The 13,046-nt window shown below is 40.7% G+C and overlaps 1 protein-coding gene across 1 annotated transcript in view; it reads left to right on the plus strand.

The window, feature by feature from the left end:
* Klp98A (kinesin-like protein 98A) overlaps positions 1–13,046 on the plus strand; it is a 54,928-nt gene that overhangs the window by 36,303 nt on the left and 5,579 nt on the right. Inside the window, exons 16-23 of the mRNA XM_074094022.1 lie at positions 2,501–2,623; positions 5,132–5,297; positions 5,813–5,945; positions 8,704–8,974; positions 9,655–9,742; positions 10,458–10,609; positions 10,880–11,061; positions 12,106–12,274. Of these exons, the coding sequence (XP_073950123.1) occupies positions 2,501–2,623; positions 5,132–5,297; positions 5,813–5,945; positions 8,704–8,974; positions 9,655–9,742; positions 10,458–10,609; positions 10,880–11,061; positions 12,106–12,274 (1,284 nt within the window). The remainder of the gene's footprint in view (positions 1–2,500; positions 2,624–5,131; positions 5,298–5,812; positions 5,946–8,703; positions 8,975–9,654; positions 9,743–10,457; positions 10,610–10,879; positions 11,062–12,105; positions 12,275–13,046) is intronic.

The following is a 13,046-nucleotide window of genomic DNA, read 5'->3' on the forward strand; positions in this document are numbered from 1 at the left end:
TTCATAAAGTTACGCTTGAATCAATTAATTACAAGAATTCTAGGCTAATTTAAAGTTAGTTACGGTTGAGCTTATTTATATTTGTACAATACAATATTTATATATAGTGTTTATTTATTTTCGGGGAACCATCAGCTATAAATAACAAAATTATTTCTGTAGTGACAATAAAACAAATTATTTATTTATTTATTTCATACACGAGCATCAAATTACAGTGCCATCAATAGTGCCTAAATTATAATTTTACACTTTGTCAATAATTTACTTATTCTAAAACATAACATAATACATGCATAATCACTTTTGATAATTCAGTCATGGTACAATGAAATAAATCACTTTTATCAGCAACTACATTCAGTGTGCGCACAGTACGGCTGAGTGGTGCGTTCCGAAGCATTATAGAATCTTATGTATCTGTTGGCAATTACGCGCGTACTTTATTCGAATTTTAAAAGAAAATTCTTTATCTGTAAAGACGAGTTTCGAATTGCAAGAAAAATCGTGCAAGTTGCATTACATTGCGAGGCCGCAAAGCCAACGAGTTTGTAGTGGTCAATCGAGCGCCGCAATGTAATGCAACTTGCACGATTTTTCTTGCAAGTCTAAACTCGTCTTTACAGATAAAGAATTTTCTTTTAAAATTCGAAAAAAGTACGCGCGTAATTGCCAACATGCACCGCGCAAACATAGATTAACACATGTATAAAAAGTTATACTGTACACAACAACATTAAATAGCAATAGATACATGATATGTTAATGTTACACTCCGTCACACCAAAGCCAAATGCCGGCTTAACTATAAAAAAGTTAAGTTAATTCAATATCACTTAATTTGTAGTAAAAAAATATTTTTAACTAACTGCATGGTCACGCTACATGTTATTGTATTCGTTTTACAAGTAAATATAAACTAAGACATTGATTGAAATTTCTCTAGTATTCCTACATGTTTTTTTTTAAGATAGAAGAGTGACAATAATAATCCCCGTTTCTTCGTGAAGTTTTTCTTGGGAAATAGTGCGACGGTTTCGTTATGCGATATGACTATGCCAAGTACATTTTATGCGAATTATTCTGTTAAAAAAGTTTATGCGATATGTGTTATAGTAAGTGAGTTTTGGGCAAACAAGATATTTTTGACGTACTTTGATTTTGACGTACACTTTGAAAACAGGTTGGACGTTTATGACGACAGGCTAAAGATCGCGGCTAATACCTAAGAAATTCGAATTTTATTAATAGGTTTTCCTTATACGCTTCTCTATTCTCGTGGGCAAAAGTGTTGCCATACTCACGTAACAGTCGTTGATTCATTGTTTTAGCGTCATCAATCTGTGCACATTAAGGCGCGGCCACATGTAGTCGCTCGACGCTCCTTTCCAGCGTCAAATCTGGTCACGTGACATCGCGATAAAGCTGAAAATGTTGAGCTTTATCGCTGAAAAAAAAACTCTCCAATTACGGAAAAACACTTTTTTTTTCATTCACTACAATTTCTTTTATTTGTACCACTGCCACGACTGTCACTAAAGGAGGTTAAGAAATCAGCTTGCAAGACCAAGATCATTCCTGCAAGCAGCCATCTTGACGCTGCTGTTCGACGCGGCGACTTAACGCTGCTTTTTTGAGTCACGGGAAATTCAAAATAGGGTCACGTGACCAGTTTTATCGCTGGAAACGAGCGTCGAGCGACTTGCATGTAGCCGCACCTTTATTGCAATTGTAGATTGCTTTTTTTTGGCATGTTATGCACGATTAGTTACTGTGATGCCTTACTTACTTACTATTTCAAAATAACAGTTGCTAAAAAAGTACTAGCTTGAAAAAAACTGTGTTTGGTGATAGACAGACAGACAGACCTTGTGATTTAATAGCAACTCTGGTTTAATAGGAGTGGGATGATCGAGGTATTATTTTTGTAATAATATTTTTTTTATTTGCTCTTTCTTCATAAGATGAAATTACATTATATTTATAACATCGCTTCCAAAATTTCAAGCATTACCGATCATAGAACTGACGTCGTTAATTAACAAATTGGCTAGTCAAGCTAGTTAGCGTGCATGTAATTCAGACGTCAAAGTATATATTTCCGGTACCACGCAAAATTTTCGTCATATCTTGGGGACATGAAACAATTTTACTATAAAACAATATTTGTTTATCATAATCATTTTCATTCACACATGCCTGGGTTCCCTAAACATAATCCCGACAAAGAACATTTAATAATATTGTAAATCTGTTTAAAAAAATATATATATACTTGTTTGAGTTTCTTGCCGGATTCTTCTCAGCAGAAGGTTTTTTCCGAACCGGTGGTAGATTTTTTTTGACATTCATAAGTGCTTTTTTGTAGCCTGGATTTGATAAAGATTTTTTGACTTTGACTTTGAAAGGGAACAGTTCTTGGCAGCTCGCATGTTCTCGTCTCGTGGTCACGGGGGAGCAGAGTAATTGTTCATGATTTATGGTTCGTATATTGTTGCAGACTCCCAGCCCGACCAGCCCCAACTCGCCGGACTCGGAGACCTCCACGGAGAGCCTGATGCATTTGCTGCAGCAGTGCGAGCCCACTTCCGCCGCCACCATCAGGGACACCGTCGACCGCCACGTGAGTGCACGCCATCGCCACAGGGCCGGATTACCGCGTATCAGGAGCCCTTTTCAGCTGTTTGAAGAAAATCAGCTCTTTTCAAGTTCAAAGTTCAATCAAATTGACTAACAGCATGCGTCGAAAAAAATCAATAATACCCATTGTCATGGCCTACCAACCCCTATAAGCTATATTTAATACTAAAAAATAACAATAGATGGCACTACCATTAACGTTGTAATTTATTAAAATGTGAACAAGCCGAATTTAGTAGAAATATTGAGATTAAAACAAAGACTAGCATATTTATAAACAGAACTTCACAGCAACCTTAATTCAACTCCTTAATTTGAAGATAAGAAACACCATAAAAATAAAAAAAAATTGAGAATACAAAAAAAAATAGGCTACATGTGGGCTACATTTCAGCTATGAGGCTTTCGTAGTGTTTTGCAATTGTGATGTGGCTTGCCCCGCGCTTGCACACATTCGTCGAAACTATTTGAGAGAAACTCTTCTAACGACGTAAATAAGACAGAGACATCATGCGTATCTCTACTCGGTTAGGCTCAGTTGATGAGCTTGTTGGTTGTTGTCAGTGTACCGTATCTTAGTGTCTCATTGCCTACTTTGCCTAATAGTTAATCAGGCCCTGATGCCACAGAAAATATAGTAAATTGATATTCCGGGCGGCAGCTATTAATGAGCGTTAAAAGGGCTAGGGTCGATCAAGTAAGAAACCAATGGGGATCAACAAAAAACACTAACCCCAAGCACACCGAAGAACCTAGCGGGTTGCATGCTCCTATCTACCGGCCTTCCAGCAAATGGCGGAAGCAAGACTCTGGTAGATAAGAAACCCCTCCAACCGTCTCCTCCCCCTAAGCTCCAGGGACTTGGGTACGTGCAGCCGGGTTTTCCAGCCGGTGAAAGTCCGGCACTGTTTGAGCCTTCGCTTCCCAGTCATTCATCCCGACTGCGCGACCTCAAGTCCTATAAATCACCTCATATAAAATTAAAAAACTAAGAACGAGTAAACAATAACCTAACCAACAAAAAGATTGAAAACCCCGACGTCACTTCAAAGTTCAATATCTCAAAAACGGCTGAACCGATTTTGATAAAACATGTCTAAGAAGCATCGCTAGAGTAAAATAAATTAAAATCGCGTTCAAATCGGTTCACCCGTTTAAGAGCTACGGTGCCACAGACCGACACACGGACACGGACATGCAAACGCACAGACACACATTTAGCGGTCAAACTTGTAACACCCCTCTTTTTACGTCGGGAGGTTAAAAATAGCCCTTACGGCAAGTCAACCCCAAAAAAAATGTGATAAGCTTTCCTTCAACAAATATTACGATAATGTATATTTAATAATATAAAAATAATAATAATAAATATCACGGGACAATTCACACCAAATGACCTAGTCCCAAAGTAAGCTTAGCAAAGCTTGTATTATGGGTACTAAGCAACGGATAAATATAATTATATAGATATAGATACATACTTAAATACATATTAAACACCCAAGACCCGAGAACAAACATTCGTATTTTTCATACAAATATCTGCCCCGACACGGGAATCGAACCCGGGACCTCAAGCTTCGTAATCAGGTTCTCTAACCACTAGGCCATATGTTTAACAAAGCTCTGTTGCGTGACTGCGCCAACATGTTTTAATATCTTGATTATGACATAACTTATTGCTTTGTTTACATGCTTAATGTACCTTAACACGATGCTTTTATCATATAAAAATAATTAGCTCTTGCTTGTAATAAAGCTGTTTTATAGTTGGGAAAATTTCTCAGAGTTTGACCTACTTAATAATAATGAGTTATGTTATCTAAGTTGTAGTAGGTATAAGTGAAAAACTTTGTAAATGGCCTATTGTAGTAGTGCATTGAATTGATATGGGGTTAAAGTCACTTTTCGAGTATGTAACGTTGACTTATCTGTTATCTAGTACCTGGGCGACCGAGCTTTGCTTGGTCTAAACTCGATAGTAAGCCTTTTTCCAGAGAAAAGACCAAGCTAGATCGATTTGTGATCCCCGAAAACCCCCACATACCAAATTTCATCGAAATCGTTGGAGCAGTTTCCGAGATCTCCGAGAATACAAGAATTGCTCGCCTAAAGTTATTATTTATATTATTTAATACTTGCCAAAAAAGGAATGAAGAAAAAAGCCGCAAAAACACTAAAAAAAAATTTTTATTCGACTGGATGGCAAACGAGCAAGTGGGTCTCCTGATGGTACGAGATCACCACCGCCCATAAGTATCTGTAACACCAGGGGTATTGCAGATGCGTTGCCAACCTAGAGGCCTAAGATTGAATACCTCAAGTGCCAGTAAATTCACCGGCTGCCTTACTCTCCACGCCGAATTTTCCCTGAAAGTAATGGCTTGCTAATCTACCATGACATGCATGACAGCTACGTCCATGCGACACTTAAGTCTTAACGCAAATACCGCTACCGCTTCCAACGCCACATAAGTTCTTTTTTTTACAGAAAAAAGAGTTAGTGGAGCTGGAAGGCGAGCTTCAGAGCCGGGTGGCGTCGGTGGCCTCGCACCGCGTCAAGGTGGAGCGGCTGCAGGCCGAGCTGGCGCTGCTCGGCACGCAGGACCTCGGGCTGCGACACGCGCTCTGCGCCGACCTCGGCCCGCCCAGACCAGGTGAGGGGGGGGGTTGCGACTAGGGGGAGGTTGCTGACCGAGCTGTCTGTCAGACTATGCGACTGCGGGCCTCCAAAATCATCTGATCATCTCATCTCGCCCTATATACTTACGTCTCATTACAGAGTTCAAGTCTCTTCTCAGACAGTCCATTCCCACGCGGGTCCAGTATAGATTGAAAAAAATTACAACTTCGCGATGTTTTCCTTCACCATAAAGCATAATAAACCTAAGGAAAATTTAAATAGGTATTTCGCACATAATCTATTAGATTATACAAAATATTATTAAAACTAGAATATTTTTCTAAGTTACCACTAAGACGGAAACAACCTCGTGCCATTAAACCTCCGACTACTCGTATCCCTCAACCAGTGGTCCTTTCAAACGAACACACACCCTCGGACGATTAAACTCCCGTCTTCTGCATATTTAACCCGTGGTCCTTCCAAACCGACAGACCCTCGAGCCATTAAACCTCCGTCTTCTGCATATTTAACCCGTGGTCCTTCCAGACGGCGAGGGCGAGCTGTCCCCCGAGGGCGTGAAGCGCAGCAAGTCGGAGCTGGTGCTGCGCCGCGCGCCCTCTGAAGACCTGGAGCCGCTCTCCGCCGACGAGAGGGACTTGTTCCGGAACAAGAGGATCAGGTATTTATTGCTGTTCATCAGGCAGACACCATAACCCCCCGACCAGTCATTCCAAAACACGACTCTATACCGCCTTGTTTTTGATTTCTGTCAGCTCTATCCTCGTGCGGCCTTATATGCAATAGAATGTACACAATCAGTTCAAGTAGTAATAGTAAAAATTATCTTGTGTCTTTTATTTTATACGACGGCAGTTTGACTTTATTAGCTAAACAATTACGTTCAAATTGCTTTGACATTTTTTTTTTATATTTACATGGTGGGCTTCAGGATGTTAAGGAAATACCAAATTCAAAATTCAAAATTCAAATGATTTATTCAGTAAATAGGCCGCAATGGGCACTTTTACACGTCATTTTTTAAACTACCAGCGCTTTCAGAAAGACCATCATTGCCAAGAAGAATGCGCCGCAAGAAACTTGGCAGAAAGTCATTTTTCATAACAATATAATTACAAATAAAATACTTAAAAACTGTATTATACAATAAAAGAAAAAAAATTGCAAAAAATAATAATAAAAGAAATACAGGGATGTATAGGGTCCCTTAGTTACAATACTAAACACTAACTATATCTAAACTATATCTACGTTCAGTGGAAGTGTAGAATGCTTCCACCGTCATACATTTTAAAATAATAATAACAATAATTTAGTTCTGAAATATACATTTCAGGTCAAGTAACCATTAAGCTTTTGGATTTCGAAGGCAAGTTCACGTCTGCCGCCCCCAAAGTTAGCTCACACGCACTCATGTCATGCTCTGAAAGCAGAGCGGTACCGAGGGCATGGTATTGCTTCCGTTCCCATAAGCTCTATGGGATCGTCTTGGGAACTTCGACGTCGCGAGCCTGTGACTAGAATTTAAACTAAAAATATAAAAGTTTAAAATCCATAGGGCCTGGACACATGTCGCCGGTACGGTGCCGTCTACGGTGTCACGGCGCGGCGCCGTCAAACGGCGTCGTGCCGAAACACGGTGCCGCGTACGGTGCCGTACACGGCGCCGCGAACGGCGTCGTACCACGGCGCGGTGCCGTGTACGACGCCGTGCACGGTGCATCGCTTGGTAGTTTAACTAGTTTACGTTTTGCTGCTGAACGCATAACACGCAAGTAAATAGTGGAGTATGGATTCACCCAATATCTTCGTTTCTGTTTTTTCTTCATTCGTCGTCTTAGCAGTAGGAGCAGGAGAATACGTTTTCTTGGTCCATGTCAAGGCAAAAACTGTATACTTGTATATATTTAAAACGACAATTGTTTTGTATATTTGAACCGATGGTTGTACTTGCGTGTTATGCGTTCAGCAGCAAAACGAAAACTAGTTAAACTACCAAGCGATGCACCGTGCACGGCGTCGTACCTCGGCACCGCGCCGTGGTACGACGCCGTTCGCGGCGCCGTGTACGGCACCGTACGCGGCACCGTGTTTCGGCACGACGCCGTTTGACGGCGCCGCGCCGTGACACCGTAGACGGCACCGTACCGGCGACATGTGTCCAGGCCCATAAGCTTAACAATATACAGCCTTAAACATAACAAGGGATGTATAAAGTCCCTGAGTTAATAATAAAATTATTATACAGCAAGGGATGTATAAAGTCCCTATGTTAATAATAAAATTCCTAATCTATATAATTCAGAGATGTATATAGTCTCTAAATGTCAAAGTAAACTAATTAAATTAATTAAATTATACAATCTTCAGAGGTGTAAAAAGCCTCCAAGGTCAAAAACTAATAGTAATAATTATTAAAATAAAGAAATGGAGATGTATAAGGTCTCCAAATGTCAAAACTAATAAATATTATAAATTAACCCTTATCCTTACCCATATTCAACAAGTCACGTGAAGTTAATTTCCCCACGACACTAGTGGCGTAATTCTTATTGTTTAAAAGATAATCAAGCATTAAGATTTATTCATTTATTTATTTATTCAATGAAATTACACAGTATGACAGTAAAACTAACTAAAAGCACTGTGAATTTTAGAGTCTAAGCTATACATACAATAAAAACAAAATAATTAGTTAATAACGTTCATCCATCTTCACGCAAGATAATTTATTGTTTGCAGTAAAAGTGTGAAGGTGTTTGATTTGTGACGTTTTTTGAAGTGTTTTTAATTCACACATGTTTAGCAAAAAAAATGAGTTTTAAAAAACTAAACATACACACAGACATAAATGTCTCTCGTGTGTCACGTCAATGTCACCCGTTAAGTTTGTGAATTTCACATTTTGATCTTTAAACAATGGATATTTGTTTTCTTTTATCGAATTGGTATCAAAAGTTAATTACCAAGTTGTTTCTAACAATGAACTGAACCGTCTGTAGAAGTTAACGGAAGTCAAGAAAACACCGTGACCAAGAAAGCACTGGTAGACTCAAAAACCGGTTAAGTGCGAGTCGGACTCGCGCACCGAGGGTTCCGTACAAACCTGTAGGTATATTTTTATTATATGATGTAACTAAAATTTATGCTTTTCGCAATTTTTCCTTTATCTGTGCTATAAGACGTTGCTTCGTACCAAATTTCAAGATTCTGAGTTCACGGGAAGTACCCTGCAGGTTTTAATTCCCTTGCAACTGTCGCGTTCCTGAGAAAAAGTGTCTTGACAGACAGCCAGACAGACGGACAACAAAGTTATCCTATAAGGGTTCCGTTTTTTCCTTTTGAGGCACGGAACCCTAAAAATTTATAATTTAAACTTCTAATTTTTAATTATAACTATAAAATGTTCATTGTTCCAGCCTTAGTTTGAGCTTGGATCCGCTAGCGTCTCCAAACTCCAGCCTGCCCACCGACGAGACGTTCCACACGGCGACCTCGTCCCCGCCCCCGCTGCCCTCCGCGCCCGCGACCCCGGCGACCCCCGCGACCCCCGCGACCCCGAACACCCCCGCCACCCCGTCGGCCGAGGAGGTGTCCGCGCTGCCGAGCGAAGCCCCCACGCCGAGCTTCCGGCTCGGTCCGGTGCCGGATGACAGCGATGATATGTCCAGCACGGAAGATTATCATAAGGTGGGTTTGAATGGACATGGATTGACTACTATATAACGTGTATGATATATTGATTAAGATTGGTTTTTGGAGTCTTTTTGTATTTTTTATTTCAACTCCAAATTTTGTTACTTTTACGGTCATCCCGTAAAATCCATATCGAAAATACAAACTGAAACATAGATACATAGAAAAACCAGAAACAGAGACCAGCGCTTGGAATCGAACCCATGTCCTCCAGGTGATATATTGATGTGTGTATATATGATAGCTTCTCAACAGTGGTTTTCTAAACCGGTGGTCGATTTTTGTCATTCAGAAATGCTTGTTACAGACTAAATTGAATAAAGATATTTCGAGTCTGTTTTAGATTTATCTCGTACCTACTTTGAAACCCCAGCTTAAATTGTGTATCTGAATACGAATAGTATAGTCAGCCAAGTAAATGTTTACCGTTTTTATGGCAGTTTCTACATCAGAATTAAAAAAATGATTACTTTGACCTGTAAGTAAAAATAACTGTAAAAATATTTAGGCCCTTGATGTTTTAAGTCTTAAAACATCTAAAATTTAAACGTAACTTTTAAGTCATAGCACTGACATTGAACCTTGATGGTGGTGCTGGGTGGTAAAGAAATTTCTTGAGTGACTACATTTGCTCATATTTCAAAACGCAATATTTATTTTCAATTTGATTGCAGCCAAGAATAGTGGAGGGACAGTCCTCCAGCTCAGTGGAACGGTCCCCGGAGGAGAGGCACCAGCGGGCAAAGTTTCGCAGAAAGATATGTGAGTATCTTTGCATGTGATACTAATTTGAAGTTGAAGTTGAATGTTGTTGGTATGGTAGTTTTGTAATGGACATTCTTTGCTATCCAAACTATATAGAGCCAGATCCCAGTCGAGCAAGTCCTTCGTCATAGTATAAAGTCTGTTTTTTTTTAAATATATGATGCTAACACAGGTAAGAAACAACGAAGTTTGGATATTGAGCGCTTACTATTACTTAATATTACGTTTCAAACATGGTAAAATTTCATCTTTACTTTCGTCATAATATTAGAAATCACATCCTTCATTGCCAAACAGTTTTTGGGAAGCAACCCCTGCCAGACTAACCTAAAGTATGTTTAAAATAGACTCTTTAATAAAATTTCTCAAACATGACATGAAATATTAACGCTATGTTACAAATAGGCCGGGAAGTATCGCAATGCAGGCGCTGCTTCTCGGTTTCATAAGCGGTTTCATACAACTTTCCCGGCCGCAGGCCGGCAATGCGATCGTCTTTTTTTTCAACGCGAGTTCTGCGGCACCGCCGCCTGCAGCCGCTGCGCCAGCAGCCACACAACAGGGCGACGAGACTAGCGTCCCGTCAGCTTCATTTCTTGTTTTTATTTTATTTTATTTCATGTCATGTTTGAGAAAAGCAACATACAAGCCTCGGCCGGACGTGGGGTTGCCGGCCTCTACAGTAATGTACTATTATTGATCGTATCTCCAGCGGACGGCAAGGGCGGGCGGCGGCAGGTGACGGAGGCGGAGGCGCTGCGCGCGATGCAGCGGCTGTGCGCGCGCATCGCCTCGCAGAAGATGCTCGTCATATCATCCCTCGAGAACGATTGCTCCAAGGAGGAGCTCAACCGACAAATCGCCGTTAGTATCGTACCTCCCTTTATTTATTATTCTAAGAAGTTGAATGCGAGTCGAGCAGCGTAATCCGTGAGTAAGTCCGTGACTGTACAGAATAGCGTCCCAGCCCTATGCGCGACCAACTCGCTGCGGGTCTATTTAAGAAGACATAGGTCCCATGGGTCAAACCACTCGGCTACCACTGATTTTTTTGAAGAGCAATGCTGGTGTAAAATTTCAAGCGACACTTCACTAGTCTCAACCTGAAATATCCTCATCAACTTATTCTTCCAGGTGCTCCAAGAGCTGCAAAAGAAATACGTCCGCCTCGAGATGGCGCTGCAGTACTCGTTCTTTGACAACGGCACCAGCAACGGCCGAATGACAGTGACGCCGATACAGGAGACGCCCTCTCTCACTCTGTCGGAGAGCGACATGCTGCCCGAACCGCGGTCGAATGACCCTCTCAATGACAGGTAACTTTTAGGGCTCCGTGTGCCTCGAGAGGACAAAAGAATCTTTGTTGGAACACTTTATTATCCGTCTGTCTGTCAAGACCCTTTTGCCTTTTTTTTTTAGTTATCGAGTTGAAATTTATATGAAATATTTAGGGATATATGTTTTTTGGCAACCGTAAAAAATTGATATCCGTGTTTCGCCTTCAAAAGATAAAACCTGCGGAAAGTTCATTTCTTTTTTAATAATAAAAACCGTGGAAATCAAAAGGTGTTTAAAACTTAATGTCAAGCGAGAAAAGTTAACATTTGCTTACTCCAATATTCTTTTAACTCAATGATAACCAAAAAAGTTTTCATTTGTTTGCGGAGCTTTATGTTATAGCCAAAATTGAATTATGATAATATTATTTTGACTTTGACTTTTGGTAAAGTTGAAAGATTTCAAAAAGGAACGTTCTTTTTTTGTTTTATGTATTAGCAGAATGTTTGCTCGAGCGAAATCCCGAAATTGATGTAGTGCAATGAGGGCTATCGTTTTTTGTCTCACTAGATGGCGCACTGTTGCGTGAGGTTTTTAAGTATGGCTTTCAAAGTCTGTTATTACGGGCGTGAAAACAAAGTTTAGATTAAAATCATATTTAATACACTTTAAAACCGTACCATAAAAATATCGAGCATGCCACAGTGTTGCATAGTCCCCGTTTTATTCGGAAAAAAGGGAGGATAAAGGTTTTTGAAAGACAAAACTGTCTCAAAACACAGACATTCATTGCCCCGGAACGCATATTTGCCATAATGAATTTCAGATATTGCAAAATATTCACAAAATTATTCTAATTATAAATAAACCCGCGTAGCTCACCCAAAAACTATGAGATTTGACATTTCGGAGACCTCACGCTACACTAGCGCCTCTAGTGGCGAATTCATACGCGATAGCCCTCATTGGTGTAATATACTCGGCACAGATAGCCAAAAGATGCAAGTGTCGGTGAACCCGAAATGTTATAGTCCTTTTTTTTACAAAAACGGAGGTTCTCATCTAAGCGTTTGGTTTCACAGGCTAAAAGAGGGCGACACGGAGGTGGAGGCGTCGGACAACGTGTCCACCTCCAACGACGAGACGGCGGAGGCGTGGGACGGGGTCGACGACCCGCTGCGTCGCGCTGCGCGTGCGCCGCCCGACCCCGAGCCCAATGGGAACGAGCTCATCATCGATGAACCTAATGCGGTAATAACCTCTTCATGCAAAATAATAGTACATTACTGCCTAGGCCGGGAAAAAGCAATTCGTGGATGAGTAGAGTTAGTGACACTGTTCGAGACATTTTTTAAGACGCTGTTTCTTCCTAAATTAAATCTTAGGCTCGGACTTAAAAAGAAAAGAGGTGGGAGGAATTTGATCGTCAGGCTGTTTAGATTGACTTACCGTAGTCAAAACGTGAATTTAAAAAGTAAAAAACTGTACGGTAATGGAATTTCATACAATTTCCCGGCCGCGTGAGTCTGATTGAAAAAAGTGTTGTTTTTTTTATTATTTGTGGCAGTCTATAAGGAAGAACTTCGTGTACTATATTTGCGACAGTTAGGCGGACATTTCCAAGCATATTGGAGACATAGTACATTACTGTAGAGGCCTTGAAGTAGGGGCAAACATGACATGAAATAAAAAAAAAAAAACAAGAAATCCAGCTGGCGGGACGCTAGTCTCGTCGCCGTATTGTGCCTCTAGAGTGACCGCGCGCCGGCAGCCGAGCCACATCGCCTGCAGCGCGATACTTAGCGATAACGTCAAGATTTCATGTCATGTTTGAGAATAGTACATTACTGCAGAGGCCATGAAGTAAGGGATTGATGGACGAGTTCGGGGTAGACGGCCGAGTCGTAGACGAGGCCGAATAAAACGAGTCCAGCAATCCCTGTTCTGGCCGAGGCTTGTATAGTGCTTTTCTCAAACAATGTGAGGAAATATTTCATCCGTCCGTCCGTCCATCAGTCCGTCC

This window comes from Choristoneura fumiferana, chromosome 11 (assembly GCF_025370935.1).
Source record: "Choristoneura fumiferana chromosome 11, NRCan_CFum_1, whole genome shotgun sequence".
Taxonomy (NCBI): domain Eukaryota; kingdom Metazoa; phylum Arthropoda; class Insecta; order Lepidoptera; family Tortricidae; genus Choristoneura; species Choristoneura fumiferana.